Genomic DNA, 25,672 nt, shown 5'->3' with positions numbered 1-25,672 from the left:
ACCGCGCCCCAGCCTGCCGGCCGGGGCCTCCTGGCAGTCTGCGGGCCGCTTCTTAAAGGAGCCGCGCCTACTTTCGGCCTGCTCTCCGAAGGCCACGCCCTCTCGTTGGTCTCTCTTAAAGGAGCCACATCCCCGGCTCTCTGACAGCTCCCGCACAAAGCCTGGGTCTATTTCTTTGCTGAAACAAGCCGGATGCGGCTGTGGCAGCTAAATAAAGATCGGGGTCGGGGGGAGGGGGTGGTCAAGGAGCGGAGGAGAGAAGGACCTGAAATGTTAAAGCCTCCCAAAGTGAGGGACCATCAGAAGGTTGGGGAGTAGTGGGTGAGGGGTTGGCTCTAGGAAGGGACTAATCGGCGACACTGAGCATGCCCAAATGTTTACAAGGACTGCAGAGAAAACGCCCCCTTATTGGCCTTCACTGCGACTGCGGCGGGACCGCTGTGCCCAGCCCTGGGGACAGAAGAGCCGCAGCCCTGCCCTGGAAGATCTCTCCCGCTGGCGGGGCGCCAGGTTTGGACACAAGTAACTGTGCTGCTACACTGTGTGTGACGAGAGTGTTAATCAGATGTACACAGTGTGCTTTGGCGGTACAGCGGACAGGTTGACTGCAATGGGAGGGGGGGGGGGAAGGGCTCTTTGAAGATAGTGGCATTGGGACAGGTTTTGAAAATGGATCGGACGTATACAGATGGAAACGGAGACAAAGGTACTCAAGGAAGAGGGAAGCACCTGAGCAAAGGCATGGCGGCAAGAACCCTCTGGGAATGAGGGACAGTCCCACATGGCCACAGGTGGCCCTGGAGAACCAGCCTGGGCTCAAGGCAGAACCAAGGGCCCTTCCCTGCTCCCACAGCCCCTCCGCTCCCTTCATCATAGTGAATGGGGAGTATGCTTCCTCCTCTTTTAAATGGTGAGGTCCTGAAAGCAGGGAAAGAGCCTGACTCTTAATTCCCCAGGGAGGACTCCAGGGCTTGGCCCAGATGGACCCTTAAAATTGACTGACCTGGCAATCCTGTTTGGGGGAGAGGAAAGACTGAGCAATGAGACTAAAGGGTGCCAGGTCCTGTGACCGCCCTCTCACCATGCACCATTGGGTGGCTCACAGGCAGCTCAAACCCATTTTGTCCCACCCAGCCCATTCTCTCCCTACTCCAAACCTGCAGTGTTCCTGTCTCTGGGACTGGCATTGGCTTTTTCCTGTTGCACCAGCAAAAACCAAAGACCCTTCCTTATCCTTCACTCCCAATATCCAATTCATCACTCATTCCTACCAATGTCATCTATATTTTTCTCAAATCTGTGTACCTTTCCCCACCTCAACATCACTTTCCTACCCAAGACCTCATCTCTGGCCTGGCCTATTCCTAATTGATTTTTTCGGTTCCATTCTCTCTTCTCACCAGTCCTTTCTCCACACTGTATCTATGGAGATGTTTTGAAAATGTATATTCCACCAATCGCTCCTCTACTATTACAACTCTGCTTTAAAGCCCAGAATAGCTGCCATTGCCCTCGGGATAAAGACTAAAATCCAGGCCCCAATGGCCCTGACCTTGCTCCTCTGTCCCCTTTCATGTTTGGCCACTTTCTCCCTGGCTATCTGAGCCCCAGTGTCAGCATCTTTCCTATGTCAGTTCATTTGCTTAAATATTTCTTCCTCTTCCTTTCCTCATTATTGCCACTTTGCCTAATTAACTCCTTCTGACTCTCAAATATCATTTCCTCGGGGAAGCCTTCTGTACTCTCAGACAGGTCAGGACCCTCTGCTTTAAGGACTTTCTCCTTCACACCCTTTACCTCAGTCTTTAATTATATACATTTGAGACACCAGGTTCACTCATTCCCCCTGTCCTGTAAGCTGCAGGAAGGCAGAGACCCATGAGTTCTTGGTGCGAGCACAGGTCTGGCCCAGAGCAAGCCTGAAATAAATATTTGTGGAATAAATGAATTGAATTGTGGCCAGCCTCAAATGACTGATAAACAGTTTAGGCCATATCCTGTTGGCCGTGGAGAACTATTGGGAGAAAATCAGAGCTTTGGGGCTGTGGGAATATTTATGGATTGGAGGGGAGGAAAATGTGAAGGACTTGCAGTCAAGTAAAAAAATGAAGCAGCAGAAACTTCAGAATTTATCAAGGATTATTAGCACTATCTTCCAAGTTGAGAATACTGGGCTCCGAGGGGTTAAGTAACTTGCTTGAAGCCATGTACCTAGTGAATGGCAGAGCCAGAATGCCAGCCCAGGGGTACCATATCCCAGAGCCAAGCTCTTCATTGTATGCTGAACTTCAGACCCACTGCTTGTCAATGGTGGCCCCTAGATGGGTTAGGCCCCGCAGTGGTTCTCAACCTTCCTAATGCCGCGACCCTTTAATACAGTCCCTCATGTTGTGGTGACCCCCAATTTCATTGTTACAAATTGAACATAATTAAAACATAGTGATTAATCACAAAAACAATATGTAATTATATATGTGTTTTCCGATGGTCTTAGGTGACCCCTGTAAAAGGGTCGTTCGACCGCCAAAGGGGTTGAGACCCACAGGTTGAGAACCGCTGGGTTAGGGATAGGTCCCACGGTGCCTGGGTAATGTGGGTCTCCAACATCTGGAAGAAGGCCTGGCATGTCATGAGCATTCAGTTGGTTCTTTTGAATTGGGTGTATGGGACCATTTAACATAAATGGCAGAGGTGGGGAAGCAGCAAAGCTTTTCACCCAACTCATTCTAGAGCAACCGCCACTATTCTGTAAGCACCCCGAGGACATGGGCTGCATTTGCAACCAGTGCTCTGGGATACTCTGGGTGAGGGCATTCTGCAGCCTAAATTCCAGGAGTGTCCTCAATTTACTCACCTGACCACAAGGCATAATAATTCCCAATCCATAAGATGGTTCTTAGTGCCATCTGCTATTATAACTGTCACCACTGTCATTATTTGTTGGCTGAAGAGGAACAGCCTTGGGGACTGCAAATCTAGAACTTACAGCTTGGAGGGAGGGGTGTGGTGAGTGAGGAAGACAAGGATATGATCTTAAGGGAGTATACCCGCCCCCCCAACCCCCTGACTGCCCCCAGAAGACCAAAGTCACGAGCAGAGACCTCTTGAGGAGGAGTCAGAGAGGCCAGTCTGGTTGACTCACAAAAGGAAAATGGTGATAAGTTACATCCACACTTGCCTTGCCGCAGGCTATGCGGGAGACCTAGTGGCCAGGGCCAAGGCTTAAAGGAGCCAAGGCTGATTTGCATAATTTCCCCGGCCTCTTTTAGCCTCCCAGAGACTTCCTGGGCCTGTGGGTGAGAGGTGGCCCTTGACAGGTCATTGCAGGTGAGGCAGAAAGGCACAGAACAGCCTTTGGATAGAGCCTGCTCCCTGGGAGGGGAGGGGAGGCCCCGGAGACAGAGCCCAGTCCTTCCTGGGACCAGGCCCAGTGGTGGTTGACCGTCCTTATCCATCCGACCCAGGATTTTCGTCCTGTGAGAGAATTCTTTGAGTCTCCCTGAAGGTTGATTCATCTCCTGTGGAATCCTCAGGTGGATTCCTCTCCCATGGCCTGTCCAAACCTGCCCTCTATCATCTGCAGCCAACATTAAACCTGTGTACACCTGCATGGTCCTTGTCTGCCCCTTCCTTCTGTCTGCTGCCCCTCCAGCCCCACATTGCCTCCCAGATGCTTCCTACAAGATCTTGGCTGACCTGGACCATCATTCCAGTGCCTGGGCCTTACCCATTTCCCTTCCATTCAACCCACACTGCCCGCAAGCCCAGCACTGTGCTAAGTGCTGGACACGGAGGGGTAAATGAAACACAGTCCCAAGCCCTCGGGCAACTCACTGATTCACGGCTGAGAGACTTAAAAGTAAATTAGTCTGAGTTGATAAGGACACTAGTAGATGTCTGCACAAGACAGAAAGCAGGAAGCAATTTGTTTATTTTGGTTGAGGGAAAGGCTACAGAGAAGAGGTGACGTTTATGCACGGCCCTAAAGGATTTGAAGAATTTCACCTGGTGAGCAGGGGGGAAGGTGTTGCAGACGAGACAGCCTGCACAAGGGCAGGGAAGCATGCCCGCACATGGCATGTTTGATGTGCCCAGAGCTTATGGTCCAAGTTAGTGACATAACAACAAGCCCAGCCGCCCCGGAGCCCAAGCTGAGTGGCATCAGGCTGAGGAAAGACCGTCCTGGCTGCTGAGTGTGCTGATCCAAGCTGACCCCTCTTCAGGGAAAAGGTTGAAGCCGTCCACAGACGATGAAAGAATTGGACCCTGTCCAGTTTTCTGTTCTTTTGTCTTTTATAGAATTGGGCATCTGGAGAGTCAAAAATAGACTTTTGCCCCTTGGGACAAGAAGCCTGGAGACGAAGGGATGCAGGGGAAGGGTCGGGAGAAGAGCTAGGGAGGAGCTGGTCCAGGGTCATCGAGAAAGGAGCAAGATGAGCAGCGCCTGGCGAGGGGTGGCCAGGGTCGGAGGGAGGGAGGCCTGCCAGCTCGTGGTCTGGGCCCTGTACTACCTGCTCTGGAGAGCCCTGAGGGCCACACAGGCCCTGCCCTGGCGCTGCCTGCGTGGCTCAGTCCTCACTCTGTGCTCTCTCCACAGCTATTGAAGTCTGTGGCCTGAAAGGTGCTAGAAGCAGAACCTGTGATTGCGGCCTGGGACTCCAGAGCCCGAAACCCACTGCCACCATGGTGGGAAAAGGTGCCAAAGGGATGCTGGTGAGTACGGGGACCAGACTGCAGGGAGCAGGGGGACATGAGCACCACCCCTCTGGGGCCTTCTGCCAGCTGCTTGCCGTATGGCAGGAAAGCCTAGGAGGCTCCGTGGGGCCCAAGTCTGGCACTGCCAGGGCTCCTGCATGCTCAGGTTGTCCCAGGCACTGGTAGGCAGCCCCTCGCCTGGCTGGTTAGTTGGCACCACAGCTCCAAACCCACCTGTAGCAGGGCAGATTCTGCCATGGAGCCAGCGAGGAGGCAGGAGGCCCACTTCCGGTCCTTTCACCAGCGACACCCTGGAGAAGGCTGTGGATCATCCTGCTGGGAGGACAGCAGAACCACTGGGCTGTCCTGGGGCTGGGACACTCCCACCCCTACCCCACCCCCACCATCACCCCGTGCTCTGCCTCCCACAGGGAGTGTTTAGTATGTGCTGATCAAGGGGTCCTCTGGCCCTGGCTGGTTTTTCTGTACTTCCATTCTGAAAAATAACAAAGAATATTTCGCTTAAGTCCTCTCCTGAGGCCTCTCAGAAAACCTCCCTCTCCCCCATCCCCAAGCCATGGTCCTTCCTGGCCCGCTGCCCCAGAGCACAGGAGAGGTGGTGGTGAGGTGCCTTGAGAAGCAGAGGGCGAGAGCAGGGACTGGTGAGGGCTTCCGCTCACGCTGATGGGCCGAGGAGGGTGGCACTGGCAGCAGGAACTGGGAAGAGATGCCAGGTCCTACCCCAAGGGCAGTGCTTGTATTTCTTCTCTCCTGGGATCTTGCCTCAGGGACAAGCTAGACTGGGGCGCTGTCCGGGGAGGGAGCTAGTGACTGAGCATGGCCCCTCCCTTAGTGCCTCCCTTTCCCAGATCAATTCCTTCTGCTGCTTTTCTCATTCAGTTGAGTATTGATAGACTGAGGGTCTGTGCTGAGCCTTCCCAAAACAAGCCATCTGTCACCAAAGATTTCTGGGAGTCAACCAATCTGGTCCAAAGGAATGGCTAGGTGGTGTCCTAAGAAGCATCCAGACCTGTAGATAATTGTTGAGTTTACTAGAGGCCCGATGCACGAAATTCGTGCAAGAGTAGGCCTTCCTTCCCCCAGCTGCCTACCGGCACCGGCTTCCCTCTGGCACCCAGGACCCAGGCTTCCCTCACTGCCCCGGCTTCTTCCGGAAGGATGTCCGGTCTAATTAGCATATTACGCTTTTATTATTATAGATTTGGGCCAAACTGACAAAAATTGCTGGGAAGAGAAACCTCAATGGGTGGAAAAAATATTCTGGAGAATAGCAGTTTTGCAGCTTATTTTATGCATTATCACCAAAGGAGGTGATGTAAGGGGGGTTACGTGAAATTCATTGGTGATAGATTAGAGAGGTGGAGAAGCAAAGCAGACGGGATAAAGAGTAAAACAGAGTTGGGCACAGGATAGTTAACCATTAACATTTACAGCCCACAGAGATGGTGTTTGGGAATCTGTGGTCCTGTGCTCTGGTGTGGATGGATGTGCCCTGAGGGGCCTGGGAAAGGGGACGACTCTGACATTTCAAAGGTATGTTAGCTTAGTCACAAAAAGACAATGGACAGGCTCACTTAAGGTCAAGATTCACCTTTGTCAAGGTGTGTGGGCACCAGGTGTTAGATCAGTGGCGTCAGATTGGACCTGGGTTCAGCAGCCTCAGTACTTGAGTTCTGGCGAGGAAAGAATTCAGACCCAAGACTCAAACTCTACGAGAGCATTTTTATTTCTAAAATCAGAGGTAGAAGAAGTAATTCATAGAAGAAATGGGCTGAGGAAAGTGAGGAAGGTAATGGCAATGCACCTGGGGTGGGGAGGAGGCAAGGTGTAGGCTTGCTCCTGGGAGGGAGAGCCACTGGGTCCTCTGTCTTCGGAGGAGAGGGTAGGGGAGGTCCCAGGGGAAGATCTCAATAGAATATTCAGCAGCTTTCCAGGTGTGTCCTTTCAGGGTCTGGGTCTCCACTGATGATTGGTGAGCGCCAGAGCAGGGGGTCATTACCCAGCGCAGGTGGTCCTGAGGTCAGCCTTGGCATTGCTTGTCTGGTTTCGTTGCTTCTCTGGACCTGGAGCTGAAATACACCTGAGGCCTAGATGCTATCTCTAGGGAGGAAAGGTCACCTCGGTGATGAGGTCTCATCCTACAATTGTCCTTTGCTAGGCATCCCAGGCTTTCCCCCCGGTGACCTTTGTAATCTGGCCCATCATTCTTGCTCACCTCATGTCTGTCTAACTGCTTACCGCAAAGGAAGCTTTTAGTTAGCAATTTTTTTAAAAATATATTTTTATTGATTTCAGAGAGGGAGAGAGAGATAGAAACATCAATGATGAGAGAGAATCACTGATTGGCTGCCTCCTGCATGCTCCCCATGGGATCGAGCCTGCAACCCGGGCATTTGCCCTTGACTGGAATCGAACCCACTGAGCCAAACCAGCCAGGGCTAGTTAGGAATGTTTATGTTCAGACCATCCTTACATGGTTACTTTCAGGCCTCCCCTGTGCTTGTCAGGTTTACTATGTGGCCCCTTTTCCGTCTACAGTGGTTCTGCTCCAGGCTTAGGGCCCTCCATCCTGCCCCTCAGGCCCGCTCTGGTCTAGTTCCCTCCTGGTTGGAACAAGTCTGAATGAACCAAGCTTCTGAAAGCATTTCTGAGCTACCCTGAACTCTGGGCGCTCAGCAATGGGCTGAGGTGGAGGCCTCCTACCTGAACACTTGCTAGGGGTGGGTTTTGTGACAGAACCAAGAAAGGCCTCCACTTTCCCAGAGAAGTCTGGGAATTGCCGTGGGCCTGTCTAGGAACTTGGAGATTCTGAGCCCCATGAAACCTAAGAAGCCCTCTGCGTACTCCCTGGCTGCCCTTCTTTCTCGGGAGTGACCCTGGGAGGACTGAGGCAATCAGGCAGGAGAGATGTGGGACCCACCATGGGCCGTAGGGAGCATGAATCACAATGTCCCAGAGCCCTTGCCAGAGCTGAGCTTCCCGGGGCTGCAGGCCAGCCTGCCTGTGGAAGGGAATGCTGCTCTGGGACTCCGTTCCCAGCACCAGGATGTGCCTAAAGATAGCTGGGGCTCGGTCTCCTCGTGCCCTCCGCCCTCTGACTTCTGCCCGCGGCTGCTTCGTTTCAGGCTCATAGCGTATGTCCCCTGGGCACCCCTGTGGTTGCTGAAATTCTATTCCTGCCTCTTTTTCAGTTCTGCTGGTGACCTTGGGCTACGCTATTTGTCTATTCTCGGGCCCTACTTTGGAACTGAGGCCTCCTCCATGCAGTGCCTCTCTCTAGAATCAGCCTCTGAGGAGCGCCACCTCTGCTAGCTAGCCGAGGGAGCTGAGCAGCCCTTTATTAGGTGCTGGTTCCCCTAAGGACACATGGCTAAGGATGCGCCTTTCAGACCTGCCCCTTCTCTGGATGTCATGGTGGGGCCGGACACAGGGCGCTGAGGGCCGTCCTGGTCAGTGGTTTCTGCTGTCATCTGTGGCCTGGTGCACAGGGAGTGGGCCTCCCCGTGAGGAGGTGTCCTCATTTCCGTCCACGTTTTTGTCTTTTGTTGTTGGTGGCGGTGGTCATCTGAGGATATTTTTCCTTTGATTTTTAGAGAGAGTGGAAGAGAGGGGGAGAGACCGAGAGAGAGAGAAACGTCGATGTGAGAGAGACACATCAATTGGTTGCCTCCCACATGCGCCCTGAGCAGGGCTGGGGATCAAGCCTGCAACCGAGGTACGAGGTAGATGCCCTTGATCATAATGGAACCCAGGACCCTTCAGTCTGCAGGCTGACGCTCTGTCCACTGAGCCAAACCAACTAGGGCTCCAGCCCCTCTTGCTCTAGGTTTGGGTGTGAGGACATGGGACCGCTGGGTCTCTTCAGTGTCCACAGACATCCTGTGCCATCCTTGGAGCTTCTGCCTGGCTCTTCATGTGGCAAGTGCCCCATGGAGGAGCAAGCTGCTTCCTAGCACGTGCCCAGGCCCACATGCCTGCTGCACGTGTCCCAGCCCCCACTCCCAGCCCAGATGGTCTCTGCCAGGCCAGCTCAGCTGCCTCCCTCACGCCTCAGCAGCTCCCAGGACAGGGCCATGCAAGAACCCAGCTGGCCAGGGTGCCTCCAAGCCTGGGAGCAGCTGGGGTGCTTAGGGGCACTGGGGGGGTGGATGGGGCGGTCCTTCCATGGAGACCTCATAGAGACCTCATGCCTCTGTACACGTGGTGGTGGGGTGCTGACTGGGGCTCAGAGGACAGAGCTGGAGGAGCGAAGGCCAGGACAGGAGAGCCCCCCTGGGTCAGCTTTAACCCTGCTGCCTCGCACCAAGTACACAAGTTGGTGGCCCCAGGCCCTTCCCCCATTCATACAGTGTCTTGGGCAGCAGAGACCTTGGGGAGCCTCTTTGGTCTCTCCCCAGAACTCACTGGTTGCTTCTGTACTGGGACAAATAAGAGCAGAGTCACCCGGGCCAGGGCCCTAGATGCCAGAGCATCTAAATTCTCCCAGAAGGCTTTGCAAGCACCACAGCTTGCCTGGGTCAGCTCCACCCTGTTCTGCGTTGACATGAGGGTTTGGATACCTCTTGTCTGCAGTATCCATCCCAGGGCCTGGCGCAGAGTGCACACTCACCCAGCCCAAGTCCCGGCATGTGGCAAGTGCTCAACTAGCATAGGCTTGGGCACTCCCTTGGTAGAAGGCTGTTGCCTACTAAGCACTCACCTAGCACGAGTCCCAGCATGTGGCAAGTGCTCAGCTAGTACTGATTTGGCACACATTGGCCACTTCCTTAGAGCCTATCACACAATAGGTACTCGTCTAGCACAGTGCCAGGCACATAGTGGGTGCTCACCCTACTCAGGGCCAGGCATACATTGGGTCATCACCTGACACAGAATTTGGCACATATGGGGCACTCACCCAGTGCAGGACTTAGCATACCACAGGGGCTCACTGGCTTGGGGCTGATACATGATGAATGCACTCTGGCACACAATGGGACTTGGCAGTATTGGACTTGGCACACAGTGGGCACTCTCTCAACACAGGTCCTGGCACACAGTGAGTGCTTTCCTGGCGCAGACCTGGCATACTGTGTATTCTTCCATTATTTGACTTGGCTCATAGTGAGCACTCTGCTAACACAGGTCCTGGCCCATAGTGGGTGCTTTCTTTATATAAGGTCTGGCACAGGAGGTGCTCTCCTAGCCAGGACAGCCTAGACGTCCAACTAGATGATCCTAGATGTGCAACTATCCTCCTCCCAGTGAAATGAACACTGTCTAGATCCGAAGGATAAGGCCTATCCTTCCTCAAGCTTCCTCCCTGGACCTAGGACCCTGCCCTCCCTTCCCCTTGGTCTCCTTCCCCTCCCCATCTGCCCTGAAACCCACCTGCCAGTCCTGTGCTCTCCTTCCCCTCATACAGCTTCCTTGAAGCTCTCCTCCCATCCCCAGCGCTTCTCAGCCCTAACTCGGCAGCACCTTCCCTCAGACTCAACAGGGCACAACAAAGCCCCTAGACTCCTGGCCCCTCTGGAAGCCTGCCCACTCTTATTAAGAAAAGTCAGAGGTGGGGGCTGGGGAGCTGGCCTCCCTAAGTGGGGCTGGAGCAGCTGGATCCCACTAATGAGGCCTCATTACGGCCAGGGCCCAGCTGGGCTGCTGCCGCCTCCTGTCCCCATGGCCAGAGCCAGAGAAAGCCATCCAGCCAGGGCTGCCTGTTCTGGGCACCCAGCCCAGGCCAGGGCAGCTAGAGCCCAGAGCCCACCCTGGGTGGAAGTGAGCATTTGGGCATCATGGGTGACTGGGCCTTCCTGGAGCCAGTGGCCCAGCCAGGGCCTTGGCCCTCAGTCTGTGCCTGCAGGAAGTCAGCGGAGCATGTCTGGGGACCTGGCTGCATGAGGCTGGCCCAGTGAGTGGCTGAGTCCGTGGGGTCTGAGGCCATTCTTAGAATACTTGCTTGAGCCAAGGCCGGTCCACATCTTTTCCCCCAAACTGGGGATTAAAATGTACCTACCTTAAGGGGTTGTTGGGAGGATTAAATGAGTTGATATGTATATAGTGTTTAGGACAATGCTCATAGTAAGCACTTAATATGCACTGTCTGTTACCATTGTTACTAATGCTCACGAGCTTCAATAGTGAGTGGATATTATCCCCATTTTAGAGATGAGGAAACTAAGACCAGACATGTTAAGTGACCACATGTTGGTGAGAAACTGGCAGAGCTGGGGTTGGAACCCAGGCCTATATGACCCTAAAGCCTGTATCTCCTTTTTTTTTTTTTTTAATAAATACATTTTTATTGGTTTTGAGAGAGGGAGAGAAACATTGATCAGCTGCCTCCTTCCTGCATGCCCCCCACTGGGCATGAGCCCTGACCGGAATCGAACCGGCAAACTCTAGATGCATGGGATGATGCTCAACCAATTGCCACACCGGCCAGGGCAGCTGTGCCCTTTTTATTTCAGTGTCATCGTGCCATGTTCCCTTTGGAGTCAACTACACTCACCAAACTCACAGGAAGGCTGTTCCTTACATCAGAATGCATTCATGCTTCCACTTGACGAATGTTTCCTAAGGTCCGGCCATGTGCCCGGCCCTCTGCCAGGCGAGGAATGTCCAAGAGCTACGCCTTCCCAGGACCAGAGCTCCCAGGCCCACCTTCCTGGCCCCTGGCCTGTGTGCTCACCATCAGCTGGAGACTGACCAGTGACTGTGGCCTCAGAGAAGAGGGTCTGAGGCACATCCCACCCCAGTCACAGCGACACCTGCTGGGCTCTGCCCGCCCACGCAGCACGCTCTCCCAGAGCAGCACCTTGGTTCTGGGCAGCCCAGAACCAATCGCCAAGGGTCCTTATTCCACAGCCCCCTTTGTCTGGAGTCTGTGGCGACCCCCTCCTAGCCAAGGCCATCTTCCCTCGGACAGGTGAAAGCACAGTTCCCACCGTCAGGCACATTCTCCTACAAGGATGCCTTATCACCTCGGCTAGTTGGGGACCCGCAAGTCTGGGGCAGGGAGACAGCCCCAGGGCCTAGCAGCCCCAGCCCCCACCACTCTAGAGGTCTGAGATGCTTTGGATGCACCTGACCACCCTACCAGGAGCCCACCAAATGCCAGGCCTAGGGGCTCAGAAGCATCTGAGCCCCAAGGCCCAGCTCTGGGCGAGAAGTCGCCGCCCTCTCGCTCTCTCCTGAGCTCTCTCTGCCTCACTCTGTGGTTGTGAGAGAGAGAGTGTGTGTGTGTGTTTTGTTCCAATAACTTGCTGGGAACAAGAGAAAAACACAACAAGCCCCATGCCTCACTCTAGCTCTGGAGCACCCTCGCTGGGCTGCATGGGGACTGGCCGGAGGGGGAGGGCCAAGGGAGGGGTAGGCCGAGCTCCGGGAGGAGATGAGGTGAAAGTAATTGCTGCTGCCCAGCCAGCAGTGGGAGAGGCAGGGGATGCGCAGTGTCGCCTGGAGCTGGCAGAGGTGTGAATGAGCGGTGGAGACACGCGTGCTCCTCTCCGAGTGCTCACCCGGGATGGCCGCGGCTCATGGACCTGTGGCCCACTCCTCCCCAGAACAGGTCAGTCACCTTCCAGAAGGTCGAGCCCTGGTGCCAGGCAGTCTGGGAGGCTGGACTGGGGGTGGGGAGAGGGGCTGAGTGATCTGTGCCAGGGAGGGGCAGGCACAGCCAGCGAGCGAGACAGACACCAGCCAAAGTGACCCAGAAAGTTGCAACTGTGCAAAGGAGTGCAGGAAGAGTTAGCTGTGTGGTGGGGACACGGGGGAGGCAAGTGGGGGTGTGAGGGCTCCCCCAGCCCAAGGACCTGCTGAGAATCTGCTCTGTGTATCAAAGCTGCATTGTCCAAGCTCCCGGGGAGACGGACCGGAGGTGCCCAGGAATTGTACTAATCAATACAGCCCCATTGTCTGCCACGGCAGTTACTCCTATGGGAGAGGGGGTGAGGGGGCAGGGGACATGGTACATGGACTCGGTGGTGAGGGTGGGGGAGGGGACAGGGTGAAACTCAGCTGGAAGGTGAGACCCTATGGAGTGTTCACTAGTGCCCGGTAGGGTGGGTGCTGGCATGCCCTCATCCCTGGAAGTTAGGGAAGGGCAGGGCTGTCAGGCACCATGGGGCTGATGGCAGCGAGGATAAGAGGACCAGGAAAGCCACCCGCCATCCTGTAGGGCATCCTAACTTGACCTTCAGGAGGCAAGAGAAGGAATGTCCTCTGGAGAGGTGTGGGTCAGTTTGGGGAGAAGCATTATGCAGAGCTGCCCTCAAACCCCAGGACTACCAGGGTCCAACACCAAGGCCACTTCCACATGCCAGCCCGCTGCCAACCAACTGGGGTAGAGACTGCCCACAGCGGCCGCCGCCTGGAGCAGGCTGCCGGGCTTCTCTGGGGCAGAGGTAGGGCCCACCCAATGCCCCCGTTCCTGCTCCCCAAGGCCTGGAGCAGAGCCTGGCATGACTGAGAGGTGTGTCTTCCGTCTGCTGCTCCCCAAACTGGCAGGTCGCTCTCTGCCAATCATGGCCCCAGGATGAAATAGCACAAGGCATGTCCTTGCCCTCTCACCTGCTGTATGAGGCCTGGACTCTGGGGGGCTGGGAGCGGGGGGTGCCTAGAGATTACCCTGAGGTTTTCCTTGAGGAAGGAGGCACTGATCGCCCCTGTGCCCTGATTGGCCTCAGGTAGATTTTCCCATGATCCTTCCTGCTCCTCTGGCTGTGGCCCTGACTCTCCCATGCGTGGATGAGAGAGGCTGGAAGGCTCTGTCCCTGCAGGACAGGTGCTACCTGAGGGCCAGGCAGGCCCTGGACCGATGGGAGAGAACTTGGGGAGCAAGAAGCGAGGGGTGTCAGGAGGTCGCGGGCTCTTCTGAGGCCGCCGCAATTTACCGTAATGGCTGTTCTGCTTCAATTTCCCCCTGGGGCTCGGAGAAAGTTGCCAGTGATCTGGATTTGGCTCACGGTCAGTCTGGGATGTGAGGTCTTGCCCGTTCTCCTCCGTAAAGTTTGTCTTGGATGGACTACGTCCCATGAGCAAACCCTGGGTCTGCAGAGTCCCAAACAAGCAGCCTTCGGGGTCCCAGGGGGCCCGCCCAGCCAGGCCGCTCCAGGATTCCTGCGCCCTCCGAGAGCAGGAGGGGGAGCTCACAATTCACAAAAATATCCAGGGACGCGGATCCCGGAGGGCGGGAGTCGGGAGCCCGCGCAGGGGGCTGCGGCCCAGGCTGGAAACCTGGGTTCTCTGAGTCGTGCATGGAGAGAGGAGGGGTCCATCCTGTGGGGCTGGTCACCTCTGAGGGCAGCCTTTGTAGCTTTGTTTCCTCTTTCACACTTTCCTGTAGTTTCTAATTCTGTGTGTGTGTGTGTGTGTGTGTTAAGCTTATAATGCTTTTATAATCTGAAAGAAAAGCAATAACATTTTTTTAAGTCTAGAAAGCTAGTGGGAACTAATGGAAAACACAGGAGAGAGTCAGAAATAGCAAAGTTCCAGGCAAGGCAGAACTACGCAGTGCTAGGTCTGCTGAGGTTGTCCAGTCTCTCCTGTGATTTCATAGGTAAGGCTGCTGAGATGCTGAGAGTGGAGCTGCCCTGCCCAGGGTCACTGGGGGAGCCGGCTTCAGAGCGCCAGGTTCTAACCCCCAGTGCAGGGTCGGGCCCTGCCGAGCCCGGGGCACAGTGGGAGACCCGGATTCTGCCCTCAAAGCTGAACAGCCTTAATCCCAGAGGCTCATCTAGAGCAGGGAGTAAGCCGGGCAGAGGGCTATGTGAAGGACTTACGTAAGTGACTGCTGGGGGTGGGGGGCTGTTAACCCAAGATAGGTCCCAAGTCCTGTGCAGGGAGAACACTGCGGCCTCAATGCCGGTTTCTATGGGGAGGGGGCATCTGAGGGTCGAGTTAGAGAGAGCTCCGAAGCCTGCCTTCTGCCTGGCCTGGGGGAGCCCGCTTACAAGGCAGGGTAGTCCCCATCCTGGAGACCACCCACCAGGCCAATGTGGGGGAGTCGGGGAGGAGGGGAGGGGGCTGTCCAGGGAGTCTTGGGAGGAGGTGCCCACCCGGAGGGGCCCCAGGCCATTATGGTTTAATTCACTTCCAAGGTGTGAGGAAGGGAGGAAGAAAGAGCAGTGAGGGGCAGACAGTGGGAGACGGTGACAGGCAGGAGAGGCCTGGAGCCCGGCCAGTTGGTGGGGCTGAGCTAGGATAGGCAGCCGGGCCATCAGTCTGGGTCACACCGTGAGCACAAAGGGGTTCTTTCGTGGGCAACTTCAGGGTGGGGGACCACGGCAATGCCAGTTATTAGTAATATCAGTGATACAGCCGTCCACCCAGCAGATCCAAAAAATGAGAGGCTTAGTTTAGGGAAGATCATACAAGGCGCAAAAAACTATGTGGCCTTGAAAAAGGCTCACCAGCCAGGGACCTCACTGCCCAGGAAGGAAGTAGCAGGAAGTCCCCAGAGGGGGGCTGGAGAAGGAAGGGAACTAGACTTCCGGGAACCACCTATCCCCACCCAGTGCGATTTAGAGATCTCCTCCTCTGTGTTCTTGGACAAGGGTAGGCTAGCTGTGTCCTCCACTGAGGACTGAGCCCTCATCAGCCAAGACACCCGACCACTCCAGGTGGCTTGTGCTGGAACTGAAGTCAGAGGCCTAGCTGGGGGGGGGGGGGGGGGGGGGGGGGGGGGGGGGCACACAGTGCTGAGCTCCAGGGCCAGGGAACACCCCCCGGGACATGGGTGCTGCCTCTGCTGGGAGCTGCTGGCACCTCCTGCGGCGTGTCATTTCCCTGACCTCCAGCTCCTTCTGCACAGCTGACCCCTACCTCTGTGGGTAACTTCCCACCAGCGTGCAAGCCTCAGCTCCTCCCCCCCAACCCTCCTCCCCCGTTCCAGGCCCCTGTCCTGGGGGCTCCGGCCACCCGGTGTGGCAGCCTGGTTAGCGCATGATCAGTTATGTGCTGCTCATTAACGGAGCACGCTGGCTCTCGAGGGCTCAGTCAAGCGGCTGCCTGTGGCGCGTGGCTGGGAGCATCACCACCCTCCGGTCCCATCCATGCCAGGGAGGGAGCAGACGGCAGAGATCTGTCTTTTCCTGCAGCACTTGGTTGTGGGGGCTGGAGCCAGGAGAGAGGCCTCAAACCGCAAGCCTTAGGGACCTTGGTGTCTGCCAGGGGCCTTACCCTCGCCTTGCCCATGAGGCCATCCTGGACACTCGGGTGTCTCTTTTACAGGCGTAACCGCTGCCCTGTGACCCCACCCACTTACTCTGCAGCTGCCACAATCCCCCATTGTGCCCCTAAGTAAACGAGCCTTGGACAGAATGGAACTGTTACTGTAGGTCAATGTATAGGAGCCTATTTGGCTGAGATTTGTTAGGACATGAATGAACTACCCCAAGCAGGCCTCACACCCCCTGAAAAAATGCCCCTTGACCCTGCGGTATTGCTTAGGCCTGTCCCAAAGGAGGCTCTGGGAGGTGGTGACAAGCTTGGGCAGGATTCTGTGGGGCCTGTCACAGAGGGCACACTTGGGCTGTGAGCCACCGTCTCCCACGGCCAAACTGGCCTTCAAGCCTCTGCCTCAGGGTGGCCTTCCCTGACCTCACCCCACCCCGGTCCTCCTTCACGCCTCTGTGACTTGAGAAATGCCCCTTGGTGGTCAGGTTGCAGTTGCATGTAAAATGTGGTTTATTTTTGTCGTCTATGGCTGACTCCTCACTAGATTCTGGCTCTGAGTGGGTGGGGTGTCTGTTTATTGTTTGATGCCTAGTGCCTGGTGCAGGGCCGGCACACGGCAGGTGTTAGTAAATCTCCATGGTTGCACGAATGAATCAATAAATGAATGAACGCAGGCTGAAAGACGTTGCTCCGGGTGCTTCTTGAAGGAGACCCCACAGCTCCTCGGGCTGTGCCCCAAAACTCCCAAGGGGGTGTGCGGGCCAGCGTCTCTGCTGGGGACAGTGCTGCATTAGGTCTGCAAGACAGTTGCTCCACAAGGGTGTCCACGGTGTGCAAGCCCAGAGGGACCCCATGTGCCCACGGTGGGAGCAAGGGGTGCGCAGCCGGGGCCTCCGCTGGGCGTGGGGCCCCTGGGTCTGCCTTCCCAGTGCCTGTCCCGAAGGCCCAGTCCCCCGGAGCCCTTCCTCCCTCTGCATTGTCAGTCAGTGTCAGGGTCTGCCAGCATTTCCCAGCACCGGCCTCTTTGTTTACTGGCTAACGGACGGTTGTCCTTGAATGCGTCCCTTTCAAGCCGAGGGTCAGCGTCACTGCCTGTTCTCCCTCAGAGGCCGAGCCACTCTGTCTCTGGTCCTGGGTGTTCTCCAGGGACTCCTGTCTGTGTCTCTCCGGAGGAGAGCCCATCTCTACGAGGCGTCTCTGTCTGCTTTTCTGGTGACACGTGGGGTGACAAGTCTCTTAGTGAGACCCCTCGGAGCCCCGAGGCTCCGGCTCAGGGTGGCTGGGGTTCCCGCTCACCTGGGAGGTGGAAGGGGCATGGCTGGGAAAGAGCACATTCCCCCTTCGAAAGGGACTCGCAGCCTCTTCCAACCCGGGTCCCAAAGGCGCTGCCGTCAGCGCGGCTGGGGTCAGCGCGGCCTCCCAGCCAGGCCTGCAGCTCCCCAGGCAGGTCTGGCGTTGCCTTGGGGCAAATCCCCTCCTCGGCCCCTCCTGACCAGCCCCCTCGTGGGCAGGGCCCCTCTCAGCTCAGGGCCCCTTCCTGGAGTCATGCCCTCTGTCCCCTAGCAGAGTGCCCTCCACGTCTGGTGTGGTGCCTACAACTCCGGGCTCCTCCCCCAGCCCCTGGCCGGCACCACCCAGCTCAGGTCAGCTTCCCCAGGGCCCCCGGGCAATCGAGATGGCTCCACTGGGCTCCCCCATCCTGTGTCCCAGGATGCCCTTCCCAGTTCTGGCCCAGCTCAGTTGCTTCCCCCTTTCCCTGCCCCACAGCCCACCCAGTGCCCCCCGGAAAGACTTCAGCTGGGGGAGGGGTCCAGCATCCCGTCCTCTGCGGCCGCCTGTCCTGGGCAGCGTGCTCAGCCTGGCAATGTGGCGGCGGCGGGTGGGGGGGCCGTCTGGACACAGGCCCCTTTGTGCCCAGCCTGACTTGGCTGCTTGGTATGAAGCTCAGCTGCTCCAGGTCCTCACCCAGGGAGCAAAGGCAACGCTTGAGGGGCCGGGCTGGGGTGCTCCCTGCTCTAGCTGCTCTCAGTGTCTCACCTGGCAGTCACTGGCAGCAGCTCCTCAGGTGGGATGGTGCCCTGGAGTGGGTGCTCGGGGGGGCTGGGGAGGGAAGCCCCACTTGGCGCCCTCTGGCAGCCGCTCCTCCCTGCTCTCGCTTCTGCCAGGTCTGCTGTGGCTCCCGCCAGCAGAGACGAAGCCCAGTGTGGGGGGCGGGAGCTCGGAGGGTCCATGGTGTCCCTCCGAGGGGGGAGGAGCAGAGGACCAGGCATGGAAGCAAATGCCTCGCTGATGGTAACTTCTTTCCTGTCCCCACAGAATGGTGCTGTGCCCAGCGAGGCCACCAAGAGAGAGCAGAACCTCAAACGGGGCAACTGGGGCAACCAGATCGAGTTTGTACTGACGAGCGTGGGCTATGCCGTGGGCCTGGGCAATGTCTGGCGCTTCCCATACCTCTGCTATCGCAACGGGGGAGGTACCCAGTGGGCACAGGGCAGGGACCACCCACTTGGATAGCGCCCACTCACCAGGGCCCAGGCCAGCCCCCCCAGTACAGACCTCACTCCCCACAGGCTGGCCTCCGACCCTGATCTCCTTTGGCCCCATCTCTGGCTTCGATGCCCTTTACCTAAGGCCCAGACCACCCCGACCCTGGCAGTCTGCCTTCTGGGCCTGCCCTGCCAGCCTGCTCCCTCGAGGTGAAAAGAGGTGGAGGAAAGCACCCCAACCGCCCGAGGTTCCCTGTCTTCTATCCCGTGTTTCAATAGCCGCCCCCACTCCCCCAAATAGATTAGGGACATTTGAGGATCCCAGCAACGAATGTTTATGAAATTGCTTGGCTAAGCCATCAAATCCCACCTCAACATGGCGCCCTGGGGCTTGGGTTCTGCTCAGAGCAGACTTTCTGGGAGCCTCTGACAAGATCAAAGACAGGCCGTGGGTCGTAGCCTCAGACCCCGGCTCCTGCTCAATGTGAGGCACACCCTCCTGGGGTCCTAGCCAATTACAGAGGTTCGGCTGTTGGGTTCCAAGCAGGAAGAGGGAGGGGTCCCCCCAGCCTGCCCCTGAGCCGCCCTCTCCCTGCCTGCCAGGCGCCTTCATGTTTCCCTACTTCATCATGCTGATATTCTGCGGGATCCCTCTCTTCTTCATGGAGCTCTCCTTCGGCCAGTTTGCAAGTCAGGGCTGCTTGGGGGTCTGGAGGATCAGCCCCATGTTCAAAGGTGAGGCCTGGGCTGGGTACACACACACACACACACACACACACACACACACACACACACACGGGCCTATGGGGGCTGTGCAGACTCACCCATCTGTACAAACACTGCCAACCCCTGTGGAGCCCTCATGCTGACCCCATGCCTCACATCAATGACAAGGCCATGGACACACGCTGGGATCCATGTTTGCTTGGCCTCCACCCTTCCCTCCTACTTACGTGTAAACACAAAACCCCTTCACCCCCGCCCCCCCCCAGCTTGCCCTTGCCAAGGCCCTGACCTGTCTCTTCTGTGGCCTTCCATGAAAGCCTGCCCCTTCGGCCCTTTAAAATGAACCTCGCCTCCTCCAGCTGATGTGTGAGGCTGCTGCTCTCCCGCCCTCCCCCAGGTGTGGGCTATGGCATGATGGTGGTGTCTACGTACATCGGCATCTACTACAATGTGGTCATCTGCATCGCCTTCTACTACTTCTTCTCGTCCATGACAAACGTGCTGCCCTGGACCTACTGCAATAACCCCTGGAACTCCCCCGACTGCGCCGGCGTGCTGGACGCCTCCAACCTCACCAATGGCTCCCAGCCTGCCGCCCTGCCCAGCAACCTTTCCCACCTGCTCAACCGCACCCTCCAGAGGACCAGCCCCAGCGAGGAGTATTGGAGGTGAGGCCCCCCTTGGACCTGGGCTGCAGGGACACCTGGTGCCAACCCTCGGCCCTCCCTCTCACCATCAGGCAACCGTCCGCAGCGTCGGTAGGGTGCCTGCCGCACGGTCAGCCCTCTGCTGGGCACCGAGTGAGGCAGAGGTGCATGAAGAGGTGCAAGGAGTTCACGGCTTGTTCTGAAGAGGCTGACACACCAGAGAACATGGGGAGACAGGATGTTGAGTTGTGGAGTCCTTATGAGGTAGCAGTCAGGAGCATCAGGGAAAAGGGGGATGGCTTCCTGGTGAGGAAGACAGTGCGAGCAAAGGCCCTGGGGCCCAGGTGGGCAACGGCTGGTCTTGAACCCAAGGGGAACCTGTTCTGATGACAGTAACAAGTATGTGGGGGACACATGGCCATGAGGTGGCCTAGGAGGGCGCACTGGCCTTCTTGGAGAACCTATGAGAATTAAGCTTAGACTTAATGCCGCAGAACACAAGGAGCCATGGAAGTGTCCTGAGCCTGGGGCTGTCACCCTAAAGCTGTGCTTAGGAAAGACAGGTCCCACTGTGCTCTGTGGTAATGGAGACCAGAGTCTCAGAGCTGCTGGAACACCTTGTCCCAATGGTGGCTGTAAGAACATCCCGGAGGAAATTCTCTATGTCAAGCTGGAGAACCTGTGGGCAGAAGGCTTTGGGTGTTGATGGGTAAGCCTCACTCATTCACTCTACAAATAGTCACTACATAGCCTGCCAAGCCCTGTGTGCCCATGCGGTGTGAATGGCCTAGGGCTCCTGCCCTGAGAAGTTCGCTGTCCAGTGGGGAGACAGGAAGCTAATACACCACGAGCAGGTGCTTCATGCAGGAATGTGCAGGGGTGTGGTGGGGGCACGACAAGGTAGCGGTCAGTCCCAAGGGGATGGAGGCAAGACGATGTGGCTAAGATGGCTTCTCAGAGGAGGGAGAGAAGGGGTTGGGAGAAACGAGCAGGTAAGCAGAGGCGAAGAGATGGCAAATGGGGCTGGGGTTGAGGGCAGGTGGGACACTGAGTATTGAGACAGAAGAAGCCAGCGGGCATCATATGGTGCAGGGCTTCCCTGGCCAGGCTAAGGGTTTGAGGCTTTCTCCTCTAGGTCACGAGAGCCATAGGAGAGATGGCCAAGACCCCAGTGATACTCGAAGTCTTAGTAGATCCATATCCTCTAAGCCCAGCCCCCGAGCTCACACTCCCCAGGCCCAGCTTCCCATGCTGGGCTGTAGACATTCAAAGAGGGCCAAGAGGTTCACTACCCTTGGGGGTTCGGGGTTCACTATGTAGACAACAGGGAAGACTCCGTCAATCACTGGACAGATCATTTCTTGAGCACCTGGCAGGTCCCAGGCCCTGCACTGGGAGGGGAGTCACACAGACACTGCCTCATAGAGCTCACATCTGATGGGAGAACCAAGCAAATAAGTACCCACTTCTGTGTTCTGCATTTTAGACATGGTGTGGACTGGGCGACTTGTCCTAGCCTTGGGGGTGAACCTCTCTAGAAGCTCCCAGATGCACAAAGCCCCACCCACATCCCCCAGATGTTCCAGGAGAGCTTGCCATAGGGCTGCCTGCCAGGGATTCCCAGCCCATTGGGGCCACCCAGGGCAAAGCTCTGGGAAATTTATCCAGTGCAATCAGAGGGGACGAAGAAAACTGGTTGGGGGGGGGGGCAGTTGAACTCTACTTCTCAGCCAGGGCTGGAGCCAGGCCTGCCCAGGGAGCTGCGGTGCCAGGCTGGAGTCCCTGCCAGCAGGATGGCTTCCCGATGCCCCCTCCTGGAGAACCTGGGAAAGTGACCCTTGAGAGGGCTGCCCAGGCTGGCTTCTAAAGGAAGAGAGAAGTGAGCACCCCTATTTCTTGGGCACCTACTATGTGCCAGGCATATTACCTCAGATAATATTATCATCCCTGTTTTTCCGATTCTGAGGCCAGCATTCAGAAGTTAAGGAACTAGGCAGCATTGCTGCATCAGGAAAATGCTCCGGGTCCCATCTGGCTCCTCTGTGCCTGGCGCCTGATGTTAATTAGGCCAACGCTACCGGGCAGGTGCTCTTGGTCCACACTCTCCAACACCCTCTTGGAAAGCTGCATGATCTCATTGGAGCCCCACACAACCTTATTAGCTAGCTTGCGCAGACGTTATAAAATATTCCGATTTTACAAATGAGGAAAGCAAATCAAAAGGAAGATTAAACAACTTCTCTAAAGTGAGAGAAGCCCTGAGGGCAGATGTCTGAGCCCTTGTCAGCCTCTTGCTCACCCTTCTGGCCCACAGTCCTCCCTCTCCCACCTACTATTTAGTCTTGGTTTACAGTCCTCTGTGTGCTGGTCTGATTCCTGCTCAAAGCCCTAAGCTTGTGACCAGGCCCTCTCACCCTGCAACCCCTGTTGGTACCCAGCACAGCACCCGACACCCAGTGGGACTCGGATCCCAGCACCCCCCCACCACCACCACAGTGTCTTCATGGCGACTCTGGCGTCACACAGACCTCATTCAAATCCTGGCTCTGCCATTTACCAGCTGTGTGGCTTTGGGAAGTCATCAAGCCTCTCTAAGTCTTAGCTGTTCCTCTATTAAATGGGGATGCTTACAGCACCCACCTTATTGTTGTAAAGATGAAATGAGACGATGCAGCAAAAATCACTAAGAACAGTAGGCACAATGATTGCCACTGCTGGAGATGCAAAGAAATAGACAAGGGGGGCATGGGGGGGGAATAGACAAGTTTGTCCTATTCTCAGGTATTTACCATGTGGTTTGGGAAATTTAAAACTAATGCAGAATTAGTCCAGAGATATACTGCATCAAGAACCAACTGGTAAATATGTTGGGTTCCCAGAGTTTTTAGGTTAAACATTTAATTTCAAAAGCACATGGTCCAAAATCAAAACCAAACCAAAAACTCAAAATGGTGCCATAAAAATAAAGGACGAATTCATTACTTGGCTCCCAGGTTAGCCTTCTAAACTCTTTAATCTCTAATACTGCAATTAAAAAATAGTATATAACACTGTAAGTTTAACATATATAATTAAGGTTAAAAGTCTCTTGAACAAGAAACGATTTCTTTACTTTGAATGCTGGTGTTTGGAGTGAGGTGACTCCGTACTAGCTGCAGGACCCTCTGGCTATTCTGGTGGGCAGAGCTTTTCAACATCCATGTGCCCTCCGTCAGGCCCGGCCTGGGCAGCCCGGAGTCCCCAACCCAGTTGACTTCAGGTTTGAATCCCTTTGTCTGTTTACCCCCATGAGCCAAAAATATTTTTTTCTACCATGGTATGTGCCACAAAGGAAAAGTGGTTGGCAAACACTGCTGGAGGGGACCAGGAGCCCCTCCTTGGTGGTCCCACAGCTCCTGAACTTCTCCCATCCCATGTCTTAGGTTCCTCCATCAACAAAGAGCCTGGAGAGGGCCTAGCCCCGGGCCTGGCTCTGATGCCTGTTGAATGAACCATGGCAGTGGCAGGCCTTGGGCAGGAGAGGGAAGTGTAGCGCCCTCTGCAGGTCACTGTGTGAAAGGGCGACCTGGGGGAAGATTTGAGGAAGAGAGGAAGTAGGCCAAGGTGCTTACAAGTCTAACAGGAAGACCCGCCAAGCAAATACCAAATCTCAGGTCTGGCAACATTGTCCCATGAGGTACAGAGTAACATCTCATCAAAAGGCATTAAAAATGTCATGAGGTTTGAGAACTGGTCTGGGGGTTGGGGAAGAGGTGAAAATAGCTAAGAATGAGCTAAGCTGAGAGGTCCTAACTGTAAGAGGGGAAAGAAGGGAGCCTGTATTTACCTAAATTTATTTACAAATTATTCTGGGTTGGTGTTAATATACCCATTGTACAGATGAGGAAACTGAGGCTCAAGAGCTTGTCTCTTGCTCATCATTTGTAGCCGGGACAATTGTACCAACCACAGTTGTCCAGGTTTTCCTCCAGGTCTTCCCTTTTTACCTCCCAATTCTTTTACCACAATGTTCGTCCATTGATTCATTCAGCAAATATTGAGCACTGCTGTGTGCCAGACACTGTGCTAAGCACTGGGGGGTACATCAGTGAACAAAACAGTCAAAAACCCCTGCCTTCATAGAGGGAAGATGACAAACAAAATAAATAGGTAAACTTTATAGTATAACGGAAGGAGACATGTGCTGCAGAGGAAATTATAGCAAAGAAGTGGGTAAGGAGTGCGGGGCTGGAGCCAGGGCTGCAATTTTAAGCAGGGTAGCTAGAAAAGGCCGCTTGGCAAAGAGGACCCCTGAGTAAAGATCCGAAGGAAGTGAGAAAGGAGGGAGCCATGTTGACAAACCCAGCTGCATAATTTGTGGGCCCAGTGCAAAATGAAAATATGAGGCTCGTTCAAATGTATTAAGAATTTCAAGATGGCAATGGTAGAACGTTAAACTGAGCACTAGGCCTTTTAAAACGTAGGGTCCTGTGTCACTGCACAGGCCACATACCTATGTGTACATATGAATATTGGGGAAAGAGCATTTCAGACAGAAGCAACAGTATGTGCAAAGGTCCTGAGGTGGGGGCAAGCCTAGCATGGTTAAGGAACAAGGAGCCCAATGCAGCTGGAGCAGTGAGCAAGGTGGAGAGCAGATGAGGAGATCAGAGAGATGGCAGATAGGGGGCAATGGATCACTTAGGGCCTCATAACCCCTGGAAGGACTTTAGCTTTTCCATGGCCAGAGATGGAAGCTGCTGCAAGGTTTTAAACCAAGAAGAGACTCTTGGAGTGCTCTTACAAACACCTGTCAGAGGCTCCCACTGCCCTCAGGATAAAATTCAAACTTAGCCTTGACTTCATGGCTTCATATGCTCTGGTGTCTTTGCCTTCTCTACCGACAAGCCCAAGCTGGGCCGTGCTGTTTCAGGACCCCCTGTCTTGCCATGTGCTCTTTCCTCAGCCTGGCATGCACTTCCACTTCTCTTCATCCACCTCCTCCCCATTCCTCAAGCCTTAGCTCAAACCTCACCTCTTCTGAGAAGCCTTCCAGCGTGCTCCTCCCCATAAGGTTGAGACGCCCCTCCTGGCAGTGCCCACATGCCTGATCCAGGTCTGTATGCCCAGCACCTAGCACAGGGCCTGACAAACAAATGTCCAGGTGATTGAAAGAGCACCGCTAGCGTGGCATGGAGGCCACATAGACCCATGCATATGCAGGCAAGGCATCGGGCCTGTGTGCTCCTGAGCCTGCAGTCTACTCAGCATTCGGCTGCCTCCCTCGGTTCATCAGAGATGGAGGAGACTAATGTAAATGAAGAGGTCACAGAAGGCTTCCTGGAGGAGGTGACACCTGATAGGATGTATCTAGTCTGGAGGAGAGGGCATTCTGAAGGGAAAAATGTACACCTGGGGTGGGCCTGAGTGGGGACAGAGAGACCTCCACACCCCAGGGGCTGAGGAGGTCTGGCCCAGGCCTGGAGCGTGGCTTCTAGGGGCCTTTGGGGGTCCTGGGAGAGGCTGCAAGCAGTGGACTCCCTGGGGACAGCAGGCAGGGAGCTGGGCCCCCACGGTGGCTCCTGTCTCATGAGTGGGCTCCTAGTACCTTGTGAGAAAGACGGGAGCTGCCGGGCGGGGCCTGGGCCTTGGGGATGTGTTGCTGGGCGTTGGGGCTGCTGCTCAATGCAGAGTCTCCCCTTCCCCAGGCTCTACGTGCTGAAGCTGTCCGACGACATCGGGAACTTTGGGGAGGTGAGGCTGCCCCTCCTCGGCTGCCTCTGTGTCTCCTGGGTGGTTGTGTTCCTCTGCCTCATCCGAGGGGTCAAGTCTTCAGGGAAAGTAAGTGCCTCCCTTGCCAGGGTCTCAAGGTCTGTGCCCCCAGGAAGGCCCTGCCTCCCCTGCCTGGCTGTGTGTGTGTGTGTGTGTGTAGGGGGGTGATGACGGACCATGGATGAGTGG

General features: G+C 55.8%; 1 protein-coding gene across 6 annotated transcripts in view; it reads left to right on the top strand.

Moving 5' to 3' along the window:
• Positions 1-350: 350 nt before the first annotated feature.
• SLC6A9 (solute carrier family 6 (neurotransmitter transporter, glycine), member 9) overlaps positions 351-25,672 on the top strand; it is a 32,583-nt gene continuing 7,261 nt past the window's right edge. The window contains exons 1-6 of one of the 6 annotated variants that reach the window (XM_005866625.2): positions 351-510; positions 4,598-4,713; positions 18,190-18,346; positions 18,963-19,094; positions 19,483-19,753; positions 25,420-25,552. In XM_005866625.2, the coding sequence (XP_005866687.1) occupies positions 366-510; positions 4,598-4,713; positions 18,190-18,346; positions 18,963-19,094; positions 19,483-19,753; positions 25,420-25,552 (954 nt within the window). In that variant the 5' untranslated portion in view covers positions 351-365. Of the gene's footprint in view, positions 511-591; positions 707-873; positions 911-4,597; positions 4,714-11,978; positions 12,266-18,189; positions 18,347-18,962; positions 19,095-19,482; positions 19,754-25,419; positions 25,553-25,672 lie in introns of those variants that run through there. The other 5 variants (XM_005866626.2, XM_014540030.1, XM_014540033.1 and 2 more) reach the window with 5 other exon arrangements.

This window comes from Myotis brandtii, unplaced genomic scaffold, assembly GCF_000412655.1.
Source record: "Myotis brandtii unplaced genomic scaffold, ASM41265v1 scaffold235, whole genome shotgun sequence".
NCBI lineage: Eukaryota > Metazoa > Chordata > Mammalia > Chiroptera > Vespertilionidae > Myotis > Myotis brandtii.
The sequence above is the reverse complement of the archived record's forward strand: the minus strand, read 5'-3'. Positions and strand labels throughout refer to the sequence as shown.